The sequence below is a fragment of the Salvia splendens genome, chromosome 14, assembly GCF_004379255.2.
Source record: "Salvia splendens isolate huo1 chromosome 14, SspV2, whole genome shotgun sequence".
NCBI lineage: Eukaryota > Viridiplantae > Streptophyta > Magnoliopsida > Lamiales > Lamiaceae > Salvia > Salvia splendens.
Window position 1 is genome coordinate 30,757,469 of NC_056045.1, and position 26,969 is coordinate 30,784,437.

Genomic DNA, 26,969 nt, shown 5'->3' on the forward strand with positions numbered 1-26,969 from the left:
TGTATAGGAAAGTAAAAAATGACGGCTGTAGGTGAAATTTTTTACTAAAAATGGAAAGAGTGCAAGTAACTTGGGACGTCCAAAAAGGAAATAAGTGCGAGTAGTGCGGGACGGAGGGAGTACCTAAATATGAAAGTTCAAAATTGCGATGAATAGTGAAAAAGTATCAAAAATGTGATTACACCTTAGTTCAGAAACTGCTCACGATCTTTTTAAAGTTTATGTACTATTTGCGTGCAAAACTCATAATTCAGGGATCATTTGCGTAGTTCACTTTTTTATAATAAAATGTGAGTGAAGTGAGTTAGTGTAATGTGTGACCTACTTACCATTTATTGTATAAATAAAGTGTGATAATTAAGTTGGAACGGACCGAAATGAAAAATAGTACTCCCTCCGTCCCGCTTTTGCAGTCCTAGTTGCTTTTTTGCACTCGTTTTGTAAAAATGATAATAAATAGTTTAAGTGGAGAAATAGTAAAGTACGAGAGAAAATAATGTAGATAAGACAATTCTCTACATTATTCTTTATCTTACTTTACTATTTTTTCACTTTAACTATTTATTAGCATTTTTATAAAATGAGTATGCAAAAGTAACCGAGACTGCTAAAGCGGGACGGAGGGAGTAGCAATTAAGTTGGGATGAAGGAGTATTATTTATAGAATATTTCAATCGGGACTTTTTAAAGAAGACATCTAAAAATAAGTAAATCAAGATTACTAAAGTGGACATGAGGGACTGAGGGAGTACCATCTTTCAATATTTATACTCTGTATTAAATTATTATTATGAAACTCATCCGGGAATAAACACATGTAGCGAATAAAATATAATTCACCAAAAATTATACTGTAAATAGAGAACATTGTGGCTTGTCAAACATAGGTTGATAGTGTTAGGTATATGAAATTTAATTTTAATTATGAGCTAACATACAAGAATGCTTGTGAAAAATAAATTAGACTTTTAGCCATTGCACGTTTCCACTAAGAATTTTGGGCCAATATAATTATTTGCGAGATAAAGTTAGGTGAATTTTTTTATCCGTTCACGGTATTAAATAATGTGAGAAAATTTAAGAGATTTGGTTACTCGAATTGCATTAGAGGAAACTGGCATAATATCGTAAATTTGTTTGAAATCTTGAAATTTGTAAGTTACTAATTGTTTTCGTCCATAATGTGAACGTACAACGTTGTGTGTTTCAATATTGGATGATTTATATACCGTGAGTGAATACTTGGTTTAATATATTATAATTTTTTGTATACCGAATCATCGATCATCCTAATAAATAAAAATTACAATCATCTATATTCACTTTATCATAAAAAAAATCAAATAGTTGACGTATACAGTAACTAATTTAATTTCCTAGTTGTTGTATTATATAGACAAAAGAATAGAATAAATACAACGCTATATTCCTTCAGTCTCAAGTTTCATTTTGGATTATCCCAAATTACTTAATCATTTATCTTTTTAGCTAAAAACAAAACATCTAATCACACCTACTTTATTCTTTCTTTTTATTTTACCTTCTCCCCTCTTTCTTACTTTATTATTTCTTCTACTTTATTTACCACCTCCTTTTTCGTGAGCACCTCCCAAACCTGTTGTGCAAACAAAATGTAGGGTAAACAATATCTGGAAAATGAGATGTTAGTTAGTTACCCCGCCTGTTGCTAACACTACAAACTCGTCTGCATCAGTGATGCGTCTGTGGGAGATGAGATAAAAGGCGCGGATAGCTTGGAATTGAAATTGGAATTGGAATTGGAATTGAAATTGGAATATTACCAAAATTCAGAGATGAAGAAGTGTGTAGCTAGTGTACCAGTTTAAGCAGGGGGGGAGTGCTGTAGTAGTTGCACAACAGTAGCAATCAAAATTGGTGTCCATTCGCAACTCTTGGTCTTCGTCTTGGTCTTGCTCCGTGGCATTTCAGACTACATTAAAACGGTCGTATATATGTTTAGAACCAAAAGGAACTTTAATCTTTTTATTATTTGCATTTTGGCGCCAACTGTTAGGAAATTGACAAATGGTCCACTTTTTTCTAAAGTTTAAATATCATGGAGTAACAATGTTTGATCAAATTTTAAAATCATGTGGACAAATTGGAAAAATTCTAAACTACACATAGGTTGTGTATTTTAGCTATAATTGGTCGTGATATATATAGTTGCATGTCATAAATATAACTCGATTTAAATTTAGAACGAATTCAATATTTGAACACATTTTATTTCTCAAAAGTAAAATAAAAATAAATTATAAAAAATCATTTCAAATCTATCATCAAAGCAGGTTAGTTCAATTTTAATGAATGTAGACACATTGTAAAATAATTAGTAATATTTTGGAAAAAAATTGTTAGGCTCCTAACCTTCTCTATATAAAATTATTAAGCATGGTTAAGAGCACTACAGTATTAGCAGTCGCCATATCTTTTTGATATAAACTACCATTGACCAAAAGGAGAGGCAGGCTGAAATATAGAGTAACACTACCCCAGAAGAAACAAGAGTTCCGTCCCCTACAAAGCTGCAGAGAGAAAGAGAAGAGGACCAGAGACGTATTCGACGCGTATGGAGTATGTACATGAAAATTGCATCAAAGAAAAAAGAAGACCTTGCATCTCCGGCAGCCAAAAGGATAGTCGATGCACTCATCTGTGTGGCAGTTTTCCATTTTCCCAAGTTATTAACAGCAACAGCCTGAGAGGGGAGAGAGAGCTTTATGTATTAGAAAAGTGAGTAAACGAGTTAACACATTTGCAACTCAAAAGTTATTTTGCTTAAGATACCAACCTCTAAAAGCTTTTTGTCCCGAGAAGCAGCCCATTCCCTGACTGCCGACATGGTAATGTACAACGGTAATGATTTTGAGAGACTTGTTAATGCATGAGAATATGTGATTAGCCGAATGATTAAAGACTAAGTAAATATTGAGTTCCATCAATCGAGGAAGAAGAGAATATTTCAGCTTTCGACTAATTCTCAAACTAAAGATAAAAGGTATAACCAGACAGTTTAACACATAATTGGCAAGAAGTTTTCAAGGTTGACCAAAACGTCACATATATAGGGATTATTTGTAAAACCAAACTAGTAGATATATGAAGCAATTAATTCTGCTCGTCGCCTCTGTGTCCTTTTATTTTTCTTCGTAATAGATGTGTTTTACATGACAAATTACACCAACTTGTAGTATTATGTAACACTACAAAGGAAATGAGCTTCAGATACGATCATTCATATAATTTCGTTTCATAATCCAAAATGGAAAACCATTATGCAATTGGGTAAATTGTATATACAACAATACATCCCCTTTTTTTACTTTGATATAATCAACCTAGGACTTTATATCTACAACAATTTCCACGACAAAAGCTGGATATAGATTCTTTAAGAGCAAGGAAAACAAAGACTCAGCAATTCTAGATAGTATTTATTCCACAGGCCTGTCAGGCCATAGCATGATGGGTGACCTTGTGAAATTGAGTAAATCATCTCCAACGCAGAGGGAAGTTTGATATGGATTCAATATTAAGCTTTAACTAAATGGACAGTGCAGTTCTGGAGGATGCAAAAGAATAACCAAGAGGGATGGGGTGTAAATACATGCTCCAACGCTTACCAACTTTGCAATTCCCCACCTTAAAATATCTTAATCCTAAGGTCCAATCGTACTTGAAATTATAGCATAAGGATTAAGGATCTCAGCCAATCAGTTGAAATAGCAATTAAGGAAACATATATTCAAGATGTTACCTCTCTACAGATTATGGCAGTTGCAGGCAGTCAATAGCCATGGTCCATGGCCAAATATACCAGCTTTAAGGGGCTTAGTGCACAACAAGATCAAGGTAGTAGCAACCATGAGCTGCATACATTGAAAATGACAACTCTATAAGGTTCCCTCACATTAGCTTCTCAGCAATTTTTAAAAGTGTTTTTTTCTAGGAAAAAAAGAAAACAAAGAAGAAGTTTGACATCAGTTCACCCTTCATATGAAGTTCCATTTTTGGAGTTCAGAGATGTATAGACTATAGAGTATCCTACAACTCAAGTTTTTTGCTTGATTATCCCAACATATATCACCCAAAAAAAAGTTTTTTTCCTCCACGCCACCACCTCTTCACGTTATAAATCCTCACTTCTTTTGTACAAACACTGAACTAATCATTCTAGCATTTATACTCAGGCAAATACATGGAGTATGGGTTGTCACCTTATCAGCCACTGGATCCAAAAATGCCCCAAATGGAGTACCCAATTTCATCTGTTACACCAAAACTGCCACAATGTAATTCCGGAAATCAAAAAATGGAGATACATCTCATCAGATGTCTCTCAAATATCAACTTAAAGGTTAAAAAGTCAGCACCTTTTGAGCGAGAATCATAAGGCCAATCGGTATTGGTAGCTGCGACAAAAATTCCTACTGTTGTTGATGGTCCCCACCAACTTTCGACATAAAAAGCTTGCAAAAATAAACTAACATGTCAATTTAGTGAACATTACTGATAAAAATGGCCGTACCAAATAGTGGTAATTATACAGAACAGATGCAGCTGTAAAGAAGCCATATGCATAAGCACAAGTGCATTGATCTCTTTTCTCGGTAAAGTAGAGCAATTTCAATTGATTTTTTTCCTTTTCATGCACTCATCACACATCATAAAACATTTACCACAGATTTGAACACAATCCAAATTCAAAACCAGCTCTCAACATTGAAGGCTGCCGAAAAGAGATTTTCAATAAGTCGATTCACATGAAATTGTACCTCAACAGTAAATAGGCAGAACTAGGAATCATATTAAATTTGGAATAGCGGTAACAGCAAAAAATGCACAGATCTCTCATGTAAACATACATACATAATTAATGCACAAATTTGAGCTGGCGCTCGCTCCTCTTCAATGTCTTCATGCATCAATGACGCAAAAAATAAACATTAACATCAAATGCAACTCTTTGCCAGGCAATAATCAAGGTAAAAGGTACAACTGCTGAAACAGAACACACAACATTGCCAATTTTGCTCAATTATAAAAATTCCACCTTCATCTTCGGACACATTTGCAATCAAAATCATAAATTTCAGCACATACTGTAAACGAGAATCGATATGGCAGCGACGCGGCCGATCTTCAGGATGGTAGGCAATGTGAGCAATTTCGACGACTTTCGCGGCGATTTCTCGCCGTGGCTCAGCGGCGGCGTCGGAAAATCTGATTCTTCGCGAGTTTCGGTCTCCACCTTTCCATCAACAGCGGCCCCCATTGGAGTCCCCAAATTATCGCTCCTGCCGCGATCAAAATGGCCGTATTTCCCGGAATCGGATGTGTAGAAGCAGAGATTCTGGCCGTGATTCAGGCCGCGGGAGAATTTGGGGGCGGGGCTAATGCGCGAGGGGGTGTGGAATAGGGTTGTTGTCCTGCACCGCCAGCTGGAGAGATAGCTGAGCCGCGGGATATTCCTTGAATCGACGGCGGCGGCGGCGTAGGAGGGAGAGGGTAAATTGGCGAACAATCTGTAGGGTTTATGGGCGTGGAGAATGAAGAAATTTGTGAGTTTGAGAGCGCTTGGCATGATTTGATGATGGTGGTTTGGTGGGTATGGATTAAAATGCGCGCGGGCGGCTCAAGTTAGCGTGGATGATGCTTATTTTAGCATCGCAGGGCAAGATGGAGAAGGAGATTAAGCAATCATGGCTTCCGTTTTAACCATCTATATTTTTTATTATTTGCATTTTGGCGCTAAACTATTAGGAAATTGAAAAATGACTGCTTATTTCTCAATGATTGATCAAAATTCAAAATTATGTTACATAATTTACATATTTTTGTAATGAAATTCTTGATTACGTATATAAATTTGCAGATTCTAAATTACACATAGATTGTGAATTTTTTGCTATACTTGGTCGTGATATTCATAATTGTATGTCATAAATATAACTCCATTCAAACTTAGAACAAATTCATTGTTTCGGCACATAATTTCTCAAAGTTAAATTAAAATACGAATAAAAAATCATTTCAAATCTATAAGCAAACCATGATGTTTCTTCATTTTAGATGAGTTAGATTAGATATATGAGTCCACTTTTATAAATATATATGGAGTAAAAATATTGCCTAAAATATTGAAATAACATTAATATTTTGTATCTAAATATTTTTTAAACGAAATTTAAACCCAAAAACATTTCAAGCAAAGAGGTGTAAACTATATATCCAAGAACAGAACCACTTGCATTTTCACAGTTCGAAGCAATGAACAAAATGCCCAAATTCAGATCTCTGATTGCAAATTCACTCTTCCTCCTCTGCTAATCCCGTGAAATTCGTGCTAAAGCAATCGCCCTTTTTTCCTCATGCGACGGTAATCTCGCGCTTTTCCATGTGATGATTATGGACCCCACGAACCCATCATGCCATTATTAACCTCAGGGTTTTTTTCACACAGCACACGCACTAATTCCCCCTACTCCATAGCTAGCTAGATATACTATGTTAGAGTTTTGAGAGCCTTGAGATTGGTCTTGGTCAAGAGAGGGAGGACTCACTTTCAAATTTGTTTTGACTGTTTTAATTTGGTTTCTGTTTACTGCTGCAGCAATTATTGATTACATAGATCGAGCTCGTCAAAATAGGGAGGCCCATTTGTTTTTGACGATAAAAGCACCGATCTTTGCGGTTGAAATTGGTTTTGTTTTTTCCGGCACCGGGAATGAAGGCAAAAGGGGCGGCGGCGGTGCTGAATCCTGTTTCTCTTGAGCATAAGAGGTATTGTGTTTTTAGCATGTAGCTCATTTTATGATTTTTTTTTTGTTTTATGTTTTTTGCAAAGCTGAGTTGTGTTGTTTTGTTTTGTTCAGTTGCTTTAGTGTCAATCTATAGTTCACATTTTTCTGCAGCAATTTTTAACATTTTATTGTTTTGTTGCTTTGATTCTGCCGACAATTAGATGTACATGGGATTTGGGTGTTTTCTTGAATGATTGTTTGTTTTTCAAGGAGGACTGAATCTGCCCACATTTTCTTAGCAAAAAATCCTGATGCTTTTAACCAGATTTAGGACCTTTACTGAGATTAAAAAACAACCATAGTAATATTAATATCTGCTTAGTTGCAAATTTGAATGCAGGAAAGGAAAAATGGAGTCTTGTTTTGAGGTTGTATATGAAATGTGAAATGAGCATGTGGAGAAGTAATGGTTGCTGATTCAAAACTGTATGAGTATTTGTGATTTAGATTAGATTAGATTAGACACTCCCCAAGTCTGTTTGTTCGAAACATAATTTATGTTGAAGGGCGATGGAGGCCCGATACCTGGATAAATCCTGACAATTTTTTGTTGTACTGTGTTTGATTTTGGAAAATTGCATACCCAGGGATGCTTATGGGTTTGCAGTGAGACCTCAGCACTTGCAAAGATATCGGGAATATGCTAATATATACAAGGTTTGGTTTTCCTATCTTCGCTGTTAGCTTATTGGTTTGTAGCTTAAATTCATCCTTTTGTGTTATCTTCGAAGCATACCAATCGGAGTTGCCATTAATTCATGTTTTTTTATTTAGGAAGAAGAGGAGGAGAGGTCGGATAGGTGGAAGGACTTTTTGGAAAGGCAATCAGGGTCTGGTCAGTTTCCTGAAAATAAATCGACCGACATAAACGCTGATGATAGTCAAAATAATGTGGCTGATTCTTATGGCAACCAGACTAAGCCAAATATTTCGAATGAGGCAAATTCGGAATTGCGATCTGAAAAGGATGGAAAAGTTCATAGAGTACAAACATGGACCGAGATTAGATCATCTCTATGTGCCATAGAGGACTTCATGAGCTCTCGTGTGAAAAAGAAAGTGAGTTTCAATAAAAGCCAGTCTGATCTTGCTGCAAAGAAGCCACTTCAATCCATTGATGAGACAAGACCTGGAAAAGGAGCACCTGAAGAAGATTCCGAGGAAGAGTTCTATGATGTGGAGAGATCAGGATCAGAATCAGATTCAGCTCCAGAGATTCCCGGTCATGCCACTCATTCAGAAACTCCACCTCCTTGGAAGGAAGAGCTTGAATGTCTCGTTCAAGGGGGCGTTCCGATGGCTTTAAGGGGAGAGGTAACAAAAAGCTGACATTTCAAATTTTTATCTTTCAATTTGTACATTCTAAAATCTTTAATCATTTGTTTTTCACTCAAAATTACAGCTGTGGCAAGCCTTTGTTGGTGTAAGAGCACGGCGGGTGGAGAATTACTATCAAAATCTGCTTGCATCAGACACTAATACGAAAACTAAGAGCAGTCAACTAAAGGACAAGGGTAACGACTCAAATCTAGAGAATGTAGTAATATCTGAAAAATGGAGAGGCCAGATTGAAAAGGTCATTCATTTTTCTTGAGTTCTGATGGCAGTTTACTTCTATAAACCTAAATTCCTTGTAATTCAATTCCATCTAGTAATCGAACTTTATGCACGCAGGATTTGCCTCGAACTTTTCCTGGTCACCCTGCTCTAGATGAGGACGGTAGAAATGCTTTAAGACGTTTACTCACAGCATATGCTCGCCATAATCCCTCTGTTGGTTACTGCCAGGTATGCCTATTTTAATGAGTTCTTTTTTATGCCATTTACATAACAACTAATAATGCCAAAGTACATGCATACACACAGCTCAATCATATTCTAACCTTATAGCATTGTTGATGTTGATATCTGTTGTATGCAGGCAATGAATTTTTTTGCGGGCTTGTTATTGCTTTTAATGTCGGAGGAAAATGCCTTTTGGTGGGTTGCAATCCTGTTACAGTTCTGTTTTATTTCAAACCCTCGTGGAATGCTATATGTTGACTATGTAAATTATTGTATTCTGTAATCAAATTTTGTCGCACAAAAATGTACTACCTGCTAACAATGCATAGGATATCTGATTGTTTGATAAACCTAGTAAATTGCTTATTCCAGGGCCTTAGTGGGACTTCTAGATGATTATTTTGACGGCTATTACTCGGAAGAAATGGTAGAATCTCAGGTAATTCTTAGTTTAACACTTTAACTGCCGCATAAACTGAGGACTTTTCCTCCGATTTATTGAATGTCTAAGGAGTAAGGAAGCATGATTACTTGGCATAAGATGATTAGGGTTCTTGTATCGGCTTATTTCTTGCAGGTTGATCAGCTTGTTCTTGAGGAGTTGGTCCGGGAAAAGTTCCCGAAATTGGGTTGGTTTCTTTGAAAACTTTCTAATGCACGACCTTTCTTAACAAGACTTCTAGCAGCCATCAATTTCTATGCTTGCTATTAACTTTGTATTTACCACAGTAAACCATCTGGATTACCTGGGAGTGCAGGTGGCGTGGGTGACTGCCCCATGGTTCCTCACAATATATATGAATATGCTTCCATGGGAAAGCGGTGAGAATCTTGAAAAAACTTTTGCAATGTTCGAAGCGATGTGCTATAGCTCTAGTTCTAGCCATTTTTTTATTCAGATTCTAAACCGATAAAACTGATACCTCGATCTGCTCCTCAGTTCTTAGAGTCTGGGATGTGATCCTCTTCCAAGGAAACCGTGTAATGCTATTCCGAACTGCACTTGCGTTGATGGAGCTATATGGTACTGGCCAGCAAATGTCATTTTATTTATATCCGATACGAACATAATATCAGCCCTTTGAATCTCATATGTAATAGTGCATCAAGGGGCCGCGCTTTTGGGCTTATGAACCAAACTTATCTGTAGCTTTCTGCAGGACCAGCATTAGTTACAACGAAGGATGCTGGAGACGCAGTCACGCTTCTTCAGTCACTAGCTGGCTCCACTTTCGACAGCAGTCAACTTGTCTTGACAGCTTGCTCGGGTTACCAAAATGTTATTGAGGAAAGACTACAAGAACTAAGAAATAATCATCGTCCAACTGTTATAGCTGCGTTGGAAGAAAGGTCGAAGGGCATGAGAGTTTGGAGGGATTCTCAGTGTCTGTCGTCAAAGTTGTATAGTTTCAAGCAGGACGCAGGTTCAATCATAAGAACTGATAAACCAGAAGGACCGAACGGTGATGTGTCACACTTGGATGGTTCACCTGCTGAAGGGGATGAGCTTTTCGTGAATGGTGATGTGGAGATGGATCCTGCTAAAGATCTTCAGGAGCAGGTAGCTATATTTTGTTCGCCTATCTTTCCATAAGTTTCTTTGACGCGTTTTAGTATTTCTTTATGCGTTTTCTCACTTTAGTTGTATTTTCAGCTTATGATCGATAAAACCATAATCTTCAGGAACATTTTATACTTGCTTGTTCAATAGGGATCTGTCCTAATTAAATCCTAACTAAACCCTTATTGAGGATAATAAATCCTAATGGTAGACTGTAGACATGATGAACCTAATTGGGGATCTCAAACGCACTGAAATAAATCTTAGTTTAGCTCCTTTTGATTTTTTGTTGTTTTATTAGTTCCAACATTTTGAAAGTTATGAAGTTGTTTTTACGAGCTTAGAGACAAATGTATACAATGTCTTATCAAACAGCTCGTGTAACTTTCTATGAATTTTTTCAGGTAGCATGGCTCAAGGTCGAGCAGTGCAAGCTGATTGAGGAAAAACGGTCAGCTGAACTCAGGTGCACCCTACTCTGTAGCTTTTAAAATCCTAATCCCTTGTCGATACAGAAACTTTGCTTTAGACCAGCCCCCTCTATGATCGTGCACATTCTTCCAACCTGGGCGGCTCACTTTTAATTTTCAGGGGCTACAATGCCTTTGAATATTGAGAGCGGACTTCACTTCTCCTCTCGGATATTTGTCTTTTCTGAACTGCGTTTGTGTGTTTTGCATCTCGACCACGTCATTTCATTCAATTAAAGAACGTGTGTGTTTTTAACCATAGATTCGTGCCAATGAATGTCAGCCGTGATTAAGATTGATTAAAGCATAAATTCTTAATATGGGATTTCTTAGTTCAGTAAAAGAGATAAAAACGTGCACACGCTATATTTTCATGTTTCCCTTTTCTATATACAGAGCAGAAGAGCTCGAAATAGCACTGATGGAGATGGTTAAGCAGGATAATCGTCGACAATTGAGTGCCAAGGTAACTACGAAGCTTGATGTGCTATGCTGTTAACTTAAAAGAATAAATATATAATTATGTGTGTGTGTGCGCGCGCCAATTTTCCCACTTAAAAAACCTTTCTTTATGCCAACATCTTATTCTTGAAATTTCCTTAAAACTCAACCTAATTGGCTGAGCATCTGTGTTGGGGCTTTAGGTTGAAAAGATGCAGCGAGAGTTGTCTGAGCTGCGGAGCGCCCTAGTTGAAAAGCATGAACAAGAGAACGCCATGCTTCAGGTAAGACATATCGATATGTTTAGCATAATTTCCTACAGCACTTGATGGGTGTGGTTTCTTCTCCACAGGAATTGATGTATCCATTTCTGTTTTCTGTTCACAGATTTTAATGAGGGTCGAACAAGCGCAGAAGGTGACAGAAGATGCTCGAATATATGCTGAGCAAGACGCAGCTGCCCAGAGATACGCAGCTCAAGTGCTTGAGGTTAGTGATAAGTCAGATTTGCAGCATGCCGATTTTCTTTTTCATCCATGAAACGTGCCACATTTATCAAATGCGCATATAACACAATATTTGATTTTTTTTACATGACTGTAATAGTCTGTGTTGTTTTTTCTCTAATTTTCTTGTTCTATCGAGTTTCTGCTGTACTAACGCAATGAGTACGTGCAGGCAAAGTGCGAACAGGTGGCTCTCGCGTTGGCCGATATGGAAAAGAGGGCAGTTATGGCAGAGTCCATGCTCGAAGCTACTTTGCAATATCAGTCTGGGCAAACCAAAGCGATGTCTTCCCCTCGGTATCGAAAATTTTCTTGCTACGTATTTGATCATATTTTTCTTGCCAATCTCTCTCTAGTCTGGTATTTTTTTGTATTCTTGGCGTCTAATACTTTTGCCCGTCCCCCCCTTTCGTGGTGCCCTACCATTAATTCCCGAGCCTAATCTGCATTCGTTTACATGTTCTGATTAAGATCAACCCAGCAAAGTAATCAAGAACCTTCACAAGACGTGCCTGCAAGAAAGATCAGTTTGCTAGCCAGACCATTCGGACTAGGATGGCGAGACAAGAACAAGGTTAGTGGACTCTGATTTGCCTCTTGCGAGAAATCCTAGCAACCCTAAGACGAGAACTTCCTGCTATGACCCGTGTGCTCGTTGCCTGTAGGCGCATTCATGTTTGCTTGCATTAATCATATTTGTTCTTGAAATCCCAACTCAAAATTGACTTCTCTTTGATAAGAAATAGTACTAGATTAGTATGCTCTGCCAAAACAAATTTGAATGAAGAATGCTGTGTTGGTTTTCTTGAAAGTAAAAGTTAAATGAAACAGGAGAAACCGGCGAGTCTTGAGGAGCAAAACGATGTGAAGCTTCCGAATGAAGAGAAGAGTGTGAATGACGTGCAGTCGGAGGTCCCGGTCTAGGAGACGTGTAGTTGGAAGGCGGAGGAGATGACAGTGTCGTAGCTCGAAAAGAAATGGAACCAGATTCCCCTCTTTGGTGTTGTGCTATTTGAGTATATGTTCTTTTTTAGTAAGAGAATGTGGTAATATTTTTGAAGTTTTTGTCTGTTATTTCATTGATAATATTGATTTTAGTGAGAGAGAAGTATAAGTAGCATTTTATATGCAATTTAGCATTGTTCTTATTTAGGCTACAGTAGCATTATTTTTCTACTTTTATTCATTTATTAACTCAAATACTTCAAATTAGTGTTGAAATCATTCATTGTTAAATTACATAACTATTAAAATGGTAGTATTTGTTAATTTTTTATAATTTTAAATAAATAAATAAAATCGAGCTTTGTTTTATGTAATTTGTAAAGTAATAATGTCAATGATAATTTTAAAGTATTAGAATCAACTAAATGTAACAAAACAAACAATGTTTATATGAGCTAAAGGAGAGTAGTGTTTAGATGGTAAATTAAATTTCATGACATAACACATCTTAATTAATAAAAACACCACTTCAATCAATAAGTCGAAAGTTCGAGTCACCTAGTACTTATGTCGGGTGTGTGTTTTGCAACTCAAAAAATAGACGTATCAAATTGTAGAGAACAAATTATCTAACCACACCACGACATATCTCGTTGGTTACATTGATCGAATTCTATAGTCGCATACACAAACATGAAACAACTCTTAAAGAAACAGAGGTAGTATCTTTTGCAGTGCAAACAGCCAAATATGATCTAGACTTTCAAAATAATGTTAGGTTGTCAATCTTTACAACCCTATAGGCAATCCGTTTTCGGGCTAGGGTATGATACAACGGGAGAATGGCGAAAAGTAGAGATGAACCAAGATAAAGGCGTGAACACGAATGAGAATAATACATGAGAAGCCTTAGCTTAATTGTTCGAATGTGAAATGCAGGGGGGGCAGATTTGACCTTACATGAACCAGTGCCGTTGCAAGGCTGAAATGAACGTGGATCAATGAATCCACATAACCTACGTCTATCCAGTGCTGTCGTCTTCGGACATATCATCTCCTCCACGCCTGCAATTCATAAAATAAGATTGAGATCATTCCTTCATTTTTGCAAATCTTTATGCTTGTAAAATAATCTTAAAAAGCTGTAATTTGTAAAAACAAAATGTAAACTGAATTTCTTTTCACTTCTAACGAAACAAACCTCCAGGATGTGGTCCCACGACGAGCATTTCTGTCCAATTGCAGATTCTCTAACGCAGCAGAAGCACGGATGACATCCTCAGAATGTCCATCATTTTCATACCTCCGATTGTATTCATCTCTTCGGTAGCCTGATGCAGATGATCCAGCTCTTCGATCTGAAATGTAGACTGATTAGATAGGAGGAAAACAGCTACAATTGGCATAGTCGAACCAACTTAAAATTATTTACTATTTACCAGATGATTGTGAAGCAGCACTATGCCTGCAAGGAGCCATTTTACAAAAAAATGCAGATTAGTGACAAAAAAATCGAAGAGAAAAAAAAATGAAAAATTGAAACTGATCGTTAACCTTCCTAGTTGAGGTATACCCACAGCGACTGCTGGTGGTGAAGGTCTCCTAGCATTGCGTGCTTCCAAGTTTGATAGAGATTCAGAATCTGCAGCGGTCGATCTCCTATTCCCACCTCTTCCTTGAGACAGATTCTACACAGAGACGCACTAAACAATAGCTAATTCATTCCAAGGAGAGAAGGAAAGCAAAAGAAACAGATATCCATAAACTCGAGGTGGAGCAAATCCAAGCAGGTCACTTAGTTCGTATTTTGAGAATCATATTTGGCCTACTTTTCAGTACTCGAGAAGCCATAGATTTGAATACCAGTTTAATCCTATTTTACAACATGCTGCCAAAACCGGCATAGCACATTTTGCTGGATGCTTAAACTTTTGTATTCGTTTTAAACTCTAAATTCAACAACCCTACCTCGAACTTCAAGAAGCCCTCAAGAACGTCCAAAAGCAAAGGCCCACTATCTCCATGCCGGTTCAAGTCATAGCCATTCTTGCTGCTGAAATCTTTTAGCTCGGATTTCCAGGAATCTTTTGGCTGAAATCAAAAGCAAAAGACCAACAAACTGCAATCATAAACGAATAAACCACACGGTGAAGCATCAAGTAACAAAAGTAACGAGAAAATACCATATTGCTCTCTGGCAAGTAAACTTTTAACGTGTGGTTTAACTGAGACCAATCGAGATATTCACATATTAAAGCAGTTAGAAGCCTCCCTGAAAATGAAAACATATTACATGGTATAAGTTATTATCCTATAGATTTGTAAACCACGTGAATCCGACAGTCACAACAAAAAAACTACCTGAAGGTGAGTTATGCAGCTGCTTAGCACGATCATTGCAGCTACCCAATAGTGCAGGAGGCAATCCATCTTCTTTCTCAATTACTTTATCTTCCTCTTCGATCGCTTCAAACACGCTAGCTCTAAGCTCAGCCTACAAGAAAGCTATTTCAGCATACCGTAACGAACCATAAATAAACGTGAATCCCTTCATATTAGGCATGAGCACACACACACGCACACACATACCGGCACATATTTACTTGTTAGGCCGAGTGAAAACATATTAGGCATGAACACAACACACACGCAGGCGCATATTTACTTGTTCGGTAGATTGAAAACATATTAGCTCGAGAAAACATATCAGGCACAAACACACACACACAAATAGACACGTATTTACTTAGGCAGATCGATAACTCCAACAATTCTTCTGATAAATATCATTACAATTCATCAAACTCCACCCCGTCAACGTTGAATCATAACATACTAAATCCAAGAACCTTTAAAGAAACAAGCTAGCTAAGCATTGTAAACATAGGCTTATTCTCTCACAACCAAATTCACACAGCACCCGATTGTCCAATGGAAGTCGAAAGCTACGACTAAGTAACATTTCTATAACAAGCTGATAAAAAGTCTCAATTGCAATTACCACAAAAACTACCAGTTCTCCAATCAGCTCAAATCTGGAGCTAACCAACAACAACTACCAATTAAACACAGATTCATCTCAAAACACTATAACTCATCTTATCTGCAAACTGCAAATCGAAAATCACGCGATCCCATTAGTCCATTCACACAACAATTGAACACAGACACAAACAAACAAATCAATTCATAAAGCACCGAAACATATCACGATTGAGAAACATTATCGCAGCAAATGGGAATAAAATAACGAGGGCATCGATGCTAACACGGATCTTGGCGAGAACGCCCTTCTTCTCCAATGTACGAGTAACCAGGGTTTTTAAATCCATCATTTCTCTCGTATAATCGTCCATTCTAAAATTTTCAAATTTTCCCCAAAAATTTCAAGAATTTATTCCTCAACTACCGAAAATTTTCAGGGACCTATATAGATTCTTGAATGCTGTCGGAAATTTAATGACGCCAGATTTTTTGAAATTGCTTTACTTGGAATTTCGTATAATCTTCAATAGCGTTGTCGAGAATTATCGACTCAAACCAATTAAAGAAATTTTGAAAGTTGCTTTCCTATGTATAAATCGCTTCTTAGTTATGCGACTTCAGTAGACAAAAAGAAAATAATATTGACTTCGTCACTGCTTACATCATTTTTCAGGTGTTTCGGCATATAATTTTATAAAACTCATTTATATGATAGCTCTTGATTGAATAAACTATTTATCACATGAATTATTTTATGAACATGCGTATCATGCATTGTTACTCAACAAGTTATTATTTTATTATAAATCATGGTAATGTGTATAAAAATATCTAATGCATTATATTTATGACTTTGTTAAATGTTATATTTGAGTGGTTAAATGTTATATTTGAGTGGTTAGGTTGTCATAGATAAATCTCGTAAACTGTGATTGGTTTGTGATGAATACATAGAGAAAACTTGATTACATATCAAATAGATAGGACAATTAAGTGGTTGGTATTTCTTTCGTCCCATTATAATTACGGTATTCATTTTAAGCACAAAGTGTACTCTTATGAAGTTAAGGACAGAAAAAATAGCATAATTAAAAAGTTAATAAATTAAAAAGAAATAATAAACAAAATAGATTAAAATAATCAAAATTTGATATTTCCCCCTAATATTTAGGTGTATTTTTGGAAAGGGTAAATTTATCGTAAAGTTATGAACTTTTAACATAATTTGGTTTTTCTCGTAAATGTTGTATGAAAAGTCATGGATTTTTATCAAATTGTGTAACCCATATGACCCGGCTCGATAGATTTCCGGCACAATTACTTATCCTACGTGGCTCGCCAAAGGCATGACTTGGCAGAACTCCATTAATTCTGATTATTTCTCTTATATCTTTGCAATCTCTGACCACGGACTATCACAAACATACAAGAAGAACAAATGAAAACATATAAATCGAATTCAACATACAATCGACATAAACATACAAATCGAATTCAGCATAAAAGTAGCATTAATTCCACAATTCGAATTGAAACCTAAATTTGTCATTTGCCAAGTCACACTTCCAACGCGTCATGTAGGATAAGTTTGTGTAGGAAATCTATCGGGTAGGATAAGTTTGTGTAGGAAATCTATCGGGTCAGATCGGAAGGGAAATTTATACAATTCAGTAAAATTCACGACTCTTCGTGCAATATTTAAAGTTTACGAAAAAAATAAATTATGTTATAAATTCATGACTTTATATGCAATATGCAATAAATTTATGACTTTGCGTGCAATTTACCATTCGGAATATATGGGTATATAGTTTATAGTGGTACAAGGATTAACTACTTTATTCCATTTTTTGTCTCCATTGTGTCCCTCCAAATATTTAAACCTTAACAACCTTCCATCATCAAATTATCTTCAGTCTTCTCCCATTTCCAACTTCAACCGCTTCAGCACCGCCGATCGCCGCCGTCATTCTCATCACAATGGCTCCAATCGACCCCCACACCTACACCGACTCCACCCACCCCCTGACCACCCACATCTCCCTCTCCTTCTACTTCTACTTCGACTTCCCCTCCTCCACCATCTCCTCCTCCTCCCTCCTCTCCCTCTCCGCCCCCCACTCCGGCCCCCTCACCCTCGACACCCGCTCCCTCTCCATCTCCGCCGCCATCGACCCCGATCCCCTTCTCCCTCTCCCCTTCCCCGGACCCCATCCTCGGCCAATCCCTCATCCTCACCCTCTCAAACCAATCAACCCTCCTCCTCCTCTCCAAAACGGCGCCGTCCGCCTCCGCCCTGCAGTGGCTCCCGCCGCCTCAGACGCTCAACGGGTCCCACCCGTTCGTCTTCACCCAGTGCCAGGCCGTCCACGCGCGGTCCATCTTCCCCTGCCAGGACACGCCGGCCGCGCGGATCAGGTTCGCCGCGAGGCTCAACGTCCCACACAGACTCTCCGCGGTCATGGCGGCCGAGCGCGTCGGGCGGCGGGATCCGGCCGCCGGAGAGTGCTGCGGCGCGTGTGACGACGCGCTGTGATGGGCGGAGGGGAGGGTGGTTGAGTTCGTGATGGAGCAGCCCGTGCCGCCCTATTTGTTCGCGTTTGCGGTTGGGGAGCTCGGGTTTAGGGAGGTTGGTCCGAGGACGAAGGTACGATAGAAATCGTAGTATTCCATCCTGAAACTAATTAGTGACTAGAGAAATGACTCATGAGACTTAAATAATGGTTTCAGTTTTGATCGATGTGCAATATTTTTAATACTTGTTTTTGCTTCATTTGATAACAACCTCCCTCAAACGCTTCAAGATAAATGAGGGGTTGGATTTTTTTCTGATCGGGTTGAACCAACCCACTATTAAGCTAGCCCAAATTCGAAGCCAGATGTATTGTTTAGTCATTTTCCAGTTTCAGCGTACGTATGTTGCTGGGTCAGTTAAACTTAGCCTACATCCAACGACTTGCTTTAATGCTATTATAGAAATTCATGGGGTTTCTCCATAAAACCAAATTAGTCATTGGAAAAGTGATCCACGAGACTTACATAGTGGCTTCAGTTTTATCTTTAGATATGTTGAATATTGTTGTGTTTGTTTTTGTTTCATTTCCCAACAAGGTGTACTCGGAGGATGTCCCCGAGGTGTTGGATGCCGCGGCTAGGGAGTTTGCAGAGACGGAGGAGATGATTGAGGTTGGGGAGGGGTTGTTCGGGCCATATGAGTGGGAGAGGTTCGATTTTTTGGTGCTGTGATACGTGCATATCTATATGAAGATCCTCATATCTTTATTAATTAGTTAATTAGTGATTTGTCATATCTTTTCCATATATGTTTAAGATATTTTCTTGTTCCTTAAGTTAGAGTATTTAGCATTATAAATAGGTTTCATTGTTATTCCATTCATGGAACGAATGAATGAATTTACGAATTTATGTTTCTTTCTATTTTATTTTACGCACTTTGTTTAAGCTTGAGTTGTCGACGGGATTCCGCATCCCGGGACTTCTCTTTTATCTTGTTTATCGTCTCCGGCATCGTGATAAGGGATATACCCTTATCATGCTGCCCCCGAGTTTTCCCTATGGAGTATTTAGCATTATAAATAGGTTTCATACGTGCATAGCGCACGAGCTTGCTCATAGCTGGACGGGCAATTTGATTACTAATAAGAGCAATGATCATGCCTGGTTGAATGAGGTAGTATTGTTTCTTTGGTTGGCATATGGATTGTTGGATGATATACCTATTTGTCTTTGATTGCTTGTATTTTCTGTTGATAGCTTTTGATTTGTGAGTGTTGGGTTCAAACTATTCCACATCGGAGAATTAAAATAAAAGAAATGCAAACAGTGCAACCCTACTTTATTTTTAATTTCCATAATTATGTTTTATTTCCTTTGAGTTTCTAGAGTTTCAAACTATTTATAAACATTTCACAAAATTTTCACCAGTTTTCACTATTATTTGAATTTTAAAAACTAGGATCTTTTCTATATCAGTTCGATCATTCTTGAGGCATGTTTACATCTTTTCGGGTTTATGATAGAGCCTGTGCTTGCAGGGTTTCACAACATATGCTGAGCGGCGAATAGTTGAGGTTGTGCAAGGAAAGGAAAGGGCCAATCTCAACATTGGAATTGGTTGGAGAGAACTAACTCATTGAGCAAATGGAGAGATTTAAGAACCAAATGGAGTTCACAAAATTGAAAACCAACCAGCAAGGGGTGGATCCGGATGATATATCTTCTCGCGTGCCCTACGAGAAGGGTTTCCAGTTTTTGTGGCGCATTGAGAGAGGGGTAAACATGTATTGTTGCAGTCATTATGTCTGATTCGTAAAGTAATCAGGATTGAATGAGTTGTTTTTTGCTAAAAAGGAAAATGACTCGACTATACTGAGACAAGAAGAGTATTTTCTTTGAGTTTTTGTGTTGTTTATGACTTATGAACAGATTGGGAGGCCTGCATTTGATGAGTTTCTTCTAAAGTATATTGCCAAGTTCAAGTTCTAGTCTATCAACACCGACATGTTTCTCGACTTCTTGAAAGCAAATATTCCTGGGATTGAAGATCAAATTGATCTAAATGTATGGACTGAGGGAACTGGCATACCTCCAGATGCAATGGAGCCTGTTTCGGATATTTATACGAATATCGTGTCGTTGGCCAACGAGTTTAAGTCAGGTAGGATACCAAATGAGGACGAAGTTGCGCAATGGGGAGGACAGGAATGGGAGCTTTGCTTAGAAAATTTGCCTAAATCCGTCGAAGCTCCACAGGTACGTTAAACAAAAAAGAACTCCTTAATGACTTGCGTTATTATAAAATAATCTCCCTGTGTGATGCCGGATAATAAAATGATTGAAATATTGTTAGTGGAAAATTGAGTCATCTCACACAGTGGATAAACTATCTCATTTTGGCTAATATTGTATTGTACCTATCTTATTATTATCTCGTCTAACGTATACTGATCGTCACTTATTCGTATTGCCTAGAATCTCATACAAACTTTAACTGTTTATCATGTTGGTCATACCACAGCTAGTAGCTCTGGACAAGCGCTACAGGCTTGCGGAATCAAGAGATTACGAGGTCAAGGTTGCGTTTCTTCAGCGTGCCGTTGTGTCTAGGTGCACTAGTTACTATAACGAGGTTGAGAAAACTTTGAAAGAAGTGGGACGGATGAAGTATCTCCGGCCGCTCTACACAGCGCTGGTCCAAGGCGCGGGAAGGGACGGGGAGAAGATGTTTACAAGGAGGATTTTCTCCGAGGCTTGCGTGGGCTATCACCCGATATAGCTAAGGGTGTAGTTGAGGCCATATTTGCCTATGTGTTTATCTGTAGCTGAAGAATTTGTTATGTTTATCTGCAAATTGGTGTGTAATGTAATTTAATGTTCAAATTGGTGTATGTTTGTGAAAAATATTTGTGCCGGCCGGATATAGAAATAATATGAGGCACGTAATTGGTGTAGACGAATGTTTTGATTATTCAAGGAGGCAAACAACGTCGTTTCAGGCAATGTTAGTGATGAAAGTGATGAAACCTCAGCCCAAATAAAGTTAGGGTTCACGCCTAAAATTTGTCTTATTCTTAGACGAAATTTCTATAAGTTCTTAGACGACATTTAGAGACGAGTGTTTAGTGCCCTCATTTGTTAGTAAATTTTATAGAATTTCTTCTTGTTCTTTGATTCGATTCGATAAAGGTCATGTATTAATCCGTAAAGGTTACATAGTACTCCCCCGTCCACGAAAAATAGGATATATTGTGAATGACACGGGTTTTAATGTGCAATTGGTAAAGTAAGAGAGAAGGGAAAAAAGTAAGAGAGAAGTAGTATACTAGTATTAGTGGAATGTAATGTCCATATTATTAGTAAGAGAAAGAGAAAAAAATAAGAGAGAAGGGGTTGAAAACTTTCTTTTTAAATGTGCTTTATTTTTCGTGGACAATAAAAAAGACAAATATGCTCTATTTTTTGTGGACGGAGGGAGTATGATTTAACTTCGGGGAATCATTATTTCCAACGGATTGGATTTTAATTCTTGAGAAGTTTCAAAATTCACCCATATTTTATGATAATAGTAGTGACTTTAGTAGTATTCGTTAAAATCCATAATGTTTAGATAATTCTATATCTACTACTGATAGAAGTAAAAAACATATAGTACTACATTCTACAATATTATAAAATAATATCACATTCTTTAGAGATATATTTCAAACTCATTAATCGAATATTATGAAGTTGGGAATTTAAAATTTGAAAGCACAATTATGTGTGAACATCAAATGAAGTAGTAGTACTAGTATAAAATTATAATTACAAGAAAATTAAACTCGGATTTGGAGTGGGTGACATCATGTGCATCAACGAAACCATTGCTCACAATCTTCAACTAAACAAATATAACAACTCCATTTCACCTAGGTCCATTTTATTCATTACATCAACACTAAACAATCTATATAGACCTCATTATTTCATTCTTTCTTCATCAACTAATCAAATTCAACACCATTCCATAGTGCTCCAACCTTCATTGAAATCAAGATGTCTAAACTTTTTATTCTCTCCATGCTATTGCTAGCCACCACTTTGGCCACTTCAACCCGAATTCTCACCGATGTCACCTCATTACCCGACCCGATACCTCCTTCGGAGGTCGACATCCCTGCCACAGAGGCGGAGGCGACACCTGTTTCAGTTGCCTCCGCCACCAATGCGGCGGTGACACCAATCCCCGACTCCGACGCGCCACCACTAACCACCACCTCTCCCGCCACTAACAATGTGGTGGCGCCCGTCTCCGATGAACCGGCCCCGGTCGTTGCACCCGTACCCGAAGTTGGGGACTCTGATGATCCACCACTAACCACCGCCTCTCCAGCCACCAATGCTGCGGCGACACCTGTCTCCGATGAACCAGCCCCCATCGATGCACCACCACTAACCACCCCCACCGCCGCTCCCACCGCCAATCCAGCGGTGGCACTGGTCCCTGATGAGCCGGCCCCCATCGCTGCACCCGTACCCGAACATCCCAACTCCGGCACACCACCACTAACCACCTCCTCCGGCGGAGGAGTTGCCGGAGCCGGCGCTGCTGGAGGAGTTGCCGGAGATGGTCCGACATTTTCCTTTTTCATGCACGACATCCTCGGCGGCTCAAACCCGTCCGGCAGGGCGGTGGCCGGGATCGTGGCCAACTCCGACGCCAACAACCTCCCGTTCTCGAAAAACAACAACCAATTCTTCCCCATCAACGGCGGCGTGCCGCTCAACACTGTCAACGGCGTCGTGAACAACAACAACCTCCCCTTCCTCGTCGGCCTCAACGGCTCCCCTTCAAGCACCGTCGTCCAGAACAACGGCAACAACGTCGTCTCCGGCGGAGGCAGCCAGCCCTTCGTGACGGCAGGGCAGCTCCCGGCGGGGCTGACGCTGCAGCAGCTGACATTCGGCTCCGTGACAGTGGTGGACAACGAGATCACGGCGGGGCACGAGCTGGGGTCGGCCGTGCTCGGGCGGGCGCAGGGGTTCTACCTGACGAGCTCCAGCGACGGCAGCAGCCACACGCTGGCGCTGACGGCAGTGTTCCACGGCGGCGAGGTCTTCGACACGGTGAGCTTCTTCGGGGTGCACCGAACAGCAACGCCGATCTCTCACATCGCGGTTGTTGGTGGGACAGGGAAATATGAGAATGCTAAAGGATTTGCTGCCATTGAAGCTCTGCCGCAGGTGGATCAGCACACTACTGATGGAGTTGAAACCATCACTCACTTCACTGTTTATCTCACTCCTTGAATCCTCTCTCTCTATCCATATATATGTATCACACAAACACATAGTACAAGATTCTGCTGTGAGTGATTCCGAGTGCATGAGTGAATTTGGTGTAAATTCTATCTGTAGTAAGAAATGAAGTTTGTGTATTATTGTTGGAGTGATTTCCATTGTATTTACTATTTATTTTCCATTATCAAATTAGGTGGAGGAACTCTACATAAGAAATGCTTAAACAAGTGGTTAGGTAATGGAATAAGTAGCTATTACAACCTAAATCCAAAGTGATGATTATCCATATATCACCCCACTTTCTTAGGCGCTCACATATTTCTTACAAAGCTACTACTCTCTTGCTTCACATCATTCACATGGATTTCACCTTCATCATCCTCTCCTCCATCGCCCGAATCTCCATCACTGCCCTCGTCATTGTCCTGTCCTGTTCTTCATCAGTCAAATCTGGAATACCGCCCCTCTCCTCTACTCCATCGGCCAAATCTCCATTACCACTCTTGTTAGAACCCTCACGAAACTCCACCATTACCCTTTCCCGAGTCAAATATATAGAAAGCAAAATAACAAGAAAAATAAATATATAAAACACTTTAGGAAACCAAGCTATACTTGCTAGGAATATGATTATCGAAATCCAAAACAGTGTTTGACTGTGGCTGTTTTGGCTTTGTAAACTGAGGGATGGAAAAAAACGATGAAATGGGGGTCTGGATCTGACCATTGCATCTGTGGTTTCCCATAACTGAAAGTTCATAAACAAACATAGGGTATGAGCATGCATATTGCACAACTATTCCGAGGATTAAAACCTACAAACGAAACACACACTGGAGCAACACCATCCTCATGAGATCCTCATTTTTAGCCAAGCCATTGGAAAAGAGAGAGGCCACAACATAGAACACTTGACCAGAAGATGATATTGTGAGCATAATAAGAATTTGAAATTCCACAGCTAATTCATGAAATATATATTAAGAATTTGTAGTTGCAGGACTAACCTTCGGAACTTGATAGTCTCCGGCTTCTCATAAAAAGTTGTAGAGGCAATATAATCAACGATGGTATCTTGACTATGTAGTAATTGCTGGGCACAATTCAAAGCTGAAGGACTGCAATCCACTAATTCAATCTTTCTGTGTCTATAGCAGTGTTTCAGTTTATAGCAGTGTTTCAGTTTATAGCAGTGTTTCAAGCTAATGCAGCTGAGCATAGGGAAATTCATGGGTCTTAAGTTCAAGTACTCCAAATCACTGTCTTCAATTAGAAGAAACTGAAGTCTCGAAAAACCTACCTTCCATGCATCCCACTCTGAACACAGAAAAGCATAGGATCGCAATTTGAGTACTTGAAGAAATGGCAAGTTAGAGCCTATGACATCCATGTAATCCCAAGGAAAACCCATGCCACTCAAATGTAGCTTTATCAATCCATGCGGCATCATCAATGAACTAGGAGTTGTAGGAACACCATAGCCATGCTTAATCACAGGATTTATGATACAACATTTCAGAGTCTCCAAACTTTCAAGAGTTGAAATGCTGCGAAAGCAACTAAGAAGGTCATTATGGTCATCACGAGGTCTTAGCTCGATTCGAACTCCTAGTTTCCTTACACTAGGAATTCTTCTGGAGAGTTCCAAGATAGTGCCAATATTAGCATTCACACCTACAACTGTCAAGAGCTTTTCCAAAGAAGCAACATGATGTGGGGCTAAAAGGCACTTTCCCAAGATCTCAATGTGCTCTAACTCTTGCATATCCCATATTTGTACTGGCACGTATGAGGGGTCATCAAAACGTTTGATGTTGACGTGTGGATGGACAATCAAGACTTGAAGATTGAAAAGTTTGGATATGGTTGCAGGGAGTTGTCCATTGCAAGTTAGAGCAAGGTACTTTAGGTGGACTAGAGCCAAAATTTCGGATGGTAAAGTGTAGAAACGAAGGTTAAGAGCATCTAGTTCCCTAAGCAAACTGAAACCAACATCTACTGGGATTGGATATTGGTGGTAAGGACCCAAAAAAAGGACAGAACGTATACAGTTCAGTTTCACTAGTTTGCAAAATCCTTTGATGCCAAATAAAATGTTATTTTCAAGACACAAGCAGCGATGACCTTTTATATCTTCTCCATCATCACGCTTCTTTAAGACTTGATAAAACTTGTTCTTCAAGCTTCTCCTCTACACACATGCCGCCATGTAGAATGAAGCCAACAAATTTTATACATGCAATAATAACTTGTTTTCTCATGACGGAACCTGCAACCCTCCGTCCTTTAACCGTCCCTTAAATTACAATTAATTCAATTTCATTTTTATTTTTATTTCCAACCAATCAATTAAAAAACACACTTCATTAAAAATAAAATAAAATTACAACATAAAATAAAAATACAACTTCAAATTCAAAAAAATAAAAAAAAGACATAATTAAAATCCTAAAAAAATACGAACAGGAACCACCCAATGTGTTATACATGCTCCCCCAGTCGCCGAACGCGTTAAGATCCCACCCGCCGGAGCCGCCACCGCCGGAGTTTCCGTCGCCGGATATTTTGTGATGAGATGTTAGATGAAAATTGGAGAGGAAATGAAGATGATTTTGAAAGAATAAATGTGTAGTTGTGGGTGAAATGAGAATGAATTAGGAGTATTTATATAGTAAAAAAATAAAAAAATAAAAAAATGGAAAACGGCTATAAACGGTAATATTACCGTTTTTAATTTTTAATTTTTTTTATTTAATTCGAATTTAATAAAAATGATTTATTGCGTCAACGTGACGATGCCCACTCGCGGGCCGGCGAGTGGGCGTCACGCATGGCGCCGGGGCGCGCCACTCGTCACGCCGTGACGGAACGCGGAACGGGCTGGGAACGAGATGGGGCTCTGCAACGCGTCACGCCGCCATCCCATCCCTCCGTGACGGAATACGGGCCACCCGCGTGACGCGTTGCGGGTGGCCTAAGTTTGAGCGATCCTTTCTATCTTCGATGCCAGATTTTTTTTTTCTAATAATTTGTTTGAGAGCTCAGATTTTATTTTCTAATATATTTTTTTCCAATCTTCTTCTCTACCGATCCTTTCTATCTTCGATGAATGGCGGGCATCCAAAAATTCTGCAATTCCTCTTCTCAAAACAATTAAGTTGTCCAAGAATATTGAACTTTGATTTGGCAGCGTCAACTCCCTATTCAATTCTTTCGCATCGCAAAAGTAGACTTGATTTTGTTCTTTGCATTTTGTGATTGCTGCCCACTTTCTGTAATCTCCCTAAATTTGATTATTTGCCATGTTTGCTGAGAACACGCTCCAGTTCCTTTTGATTTCTTTTTAAATTCAGGAACTCATCTTCATAATCTTTCTCCGGCATTATTTCTGCTGAAACAACAATTCCTCATTCTTTCTACAAAATACAAACACTGCTCTGAATTTTTCTTTGACTACGCACAATCCAATTTACCCAAATCTGGAATTTCGTTGCCCTCCACCAGACTTTATACCCATTTTTTTCTCTTTCAAATTTTGAGTTTATGAGCTTTGATTTTGAATTCCACAACCCAATAATTTTCTTCAACTCAACCTTTTAGCAAATTTGTCCAATATTGTTTGAAATAGGTGAATAAATTACAAAGAAAT

General features: G+C 38.7%; 4 protein-coding genes and 1 pseudogene across 9 annotated transcripts; 3 read left to right on the forward strand and 2 right to left on the reverse strand.

The window, feature by feature from the left end:
- Positions 1 to 1,295: 1,295 nt before the first annotated feature.
- On the reverse strand, positions 1,296 to 5,718 carry LOC121764631 (CDP-diacylglycerol--glycerol-3-phosphate 3-phosphatidyltransferase 1, chloroplastic-like). Of its 6 annotated transcripts, none has more exons than XM_042160652.1 (7): positions 5,128 to 5,718; positions 4,398 to 4,493; positions 4,242 to 4,292; positions 3,782 to 3,893; positions 2,816 to 2,856; positions 2,392 to 2,722; positions 1,296 to 1,951 (listed from the first exon to the last, which is right to left on the reverse strand). In XM_042160652.1, the coding sequence occupies exons 1-3, from the start codon at positions 5,606 to 5,608 to the stop codon at positions 4,246 to 4,248; spliced, it is 624 nt and encodes a 207-aa protein (XP_042016586.1). In that variant the 5' UTR covers positions 5,609 to 5,718; the 3' UTR covers positions 1,296 to 1,951; positions 2,392 to 2,722; positions 2,816 to 2,856; positions 3,782 to 3,893; positions 4,242 to 4,245. The 6 variants fall into 6 exon arrangements, with proteins under 6 accessions (XP_042016586.1, XP_042016582.1, XP_042016583.1 ...); XM_042160648.1 differs by having other exon boundaries at positions 2,816 to 2,897; XM_042160649.1 differs by having other exon boundaries at positions 1,296 to 1,615; positions 1,840 to 1,951; positions 2,816 to 3,893.
- Positions 5,719 to 6,248: 530 nt separating this feature from the next.
- On the forward strand, positions 6,249 to 12,722 carry LOC121765498 (TBC1 domain family member 8B-like). Its single transcript, XM_042161678.1, has 19 exons — positions 6,249 to 6,403; positions 6,638 to 6,807; positions 7,415 to 7,484; positions 7,602 to 8,141; positions 8,230 to 8,403; positions 8,502 to 8,615; positions 8,749 to 8,807; positions 8,985 to 9,051; positions 9,190 to 9,241; positions 9,342 to 9,434; positions 9,553 to 9,636; positions 9,773 to 10,173; positions 10,578 to 10,639; positions 11,040 to 11,109; positions 11,288 to 11,368; positions 11,472 to 11,573; positions 11,763 to 11,887; positions 12,062 to 12,164; positions 12,422 to 12,722. The coding sequence occupies exons 2-19, from the start codon at positions 6,752 to 6,754 to the stop codon at positions 12,512 to 12,514; spliced, it is 2,346 nt and encodes a 781-aa protein (XP_042017612.1). The 5' UTR covers positions 6,249 to 6,403; positions 6,638 to 6,751; the 3' UTR covers positions 12,515 to 12,722.
- A 540-nt stretch (positions 12,723 to 13,262) lies between these two features.
- LOC121766151 (protein TONNEAU 1a-like) lies at positions 13,263 to 16,064 on the reverse strand. The gene is made up of 8 exons (XM_042162502.1): positions 15,805 to 16,064; positions 14,897 to 15,029; positions 14,719 to 14,807; positions 14,504 to 14,626; positions 14,090 to 14,223; positions 13,975 to 14,000; positions 13,737 to 13,893; positions 13,263 to 13,600 (listed from the first exon to the last, which is right to left on the reverse strand). Exons 1-8 carry the CDS (start codon positions 15,889 to 15,891, stop codon positions 13,558 to 13,560), a joined length of 792 nt encoding a protein of 263 aa, XP_042018436.1. The 5' UTR covers positions 15,892 to 16,064; the 3' UTR covers positions 13,263 to 13,557.
- A 1,388-nt stretch (positions 16,065 to 17,452) lies between these two features.
- LOC121763587 lies at positions 17,453 to 20,991 on the forward strand (annotated as a pseudogene).
- Positions 20,992 to 22,026: 1,035 nt separating this feature from the next.
- On the forward strand, positions 22,027 to 23,403 carry LOC121764787 (dirigent protein 24-like). The gene has a single exon (XM_042160811.1). It carries the CDS (start codon positions 22,076 to 22,078, stop codon positions 23,327 to 23,329), a length of 1,254 nt encoding a protein of 417 aa, XP_042016745.1. The 5' UTR covers positions 22,027 to 22,075; the 3' UTR covers positions 23,330 to 23,403.
- Positions 23,404 to 26,969: the final 3,566 nt, after the last annotated feature.

Excerpts from the sequence above, each read along its gene's own strand:
- LOC121764787 (XM_042160811.1), top strand. The coding sequence starts at position 22,076 with ATGTCTAAACTTTTTATTCTCTCCATGCTATTGCTAGCCACCACTTTG.
- LOC121764631 (XM_042160652.1), bottom strand. The coding sequence starts at position 5,608 with ATGCCAAGCGCTCTCAAACTCACAAATTTCTTCATTCTCCACGCCCAT. Across the intron at positions 4,494-5,127 it reads CATATCGATTCTCGTTTACA|CTTTTTATGTCGAAAGTTGG; the intron begins GTATGTGCTGAA and ends TATTTTTGCAAG. Across the intron at positions 4,293-4,397 it reads TTATGATTCTCGCTCAAAAG|ATGAAATTGGGTACTCCATT; the intron begins GTGCTGACTTTT and ends TTGGTGTAACAG.
- LOC121765498 (XM_042161678.1), top strand. The coding sequence starts at position 6,752 with ATGAAGGCAAAAGGGGCGGCGGCGGTGCTGAATCCTGTTTCTCTTGAG. Across the intron at positions 6,808-7,414 it reads GTTTCTCTTGAGCATAAGAG|GGATGCTTATGGGTTTGCAG; the intron begins GTATTGTGTTTT and ends TTGCATACCCAG. Across the intron at positions 8,616-8,748 it reads CCTCTGTTGGTTACTGCCAG|GCAATGAATTTTTTTGCGGG; the intron begins GTATGCCTATTT and ends TGTTGTATGCAG.
- LOC121766151 (XM_042162502.1), bottom strand. The coding sequence starts at position 15,891 with ATGGACGATTATACGAGAGAAATGATGGATTTAAAAACCCTGGTTACT. Across the intron at positions 14,627-14,718 it reads ACTTGCCAGAGAGCAATATG|CCAAAAGATTCCTGGAAATC; the intron begins GTATTTTCTCGT and ends TTTTGATTTCAG. Across the intron at positions 13,894-13,974 it reads TGCTGCTTCACAATCATCTG|ATCGAAGAGCTGGATCATCT; the intron begins GTAAATAGTAAA and ends TCTACATTTCAG.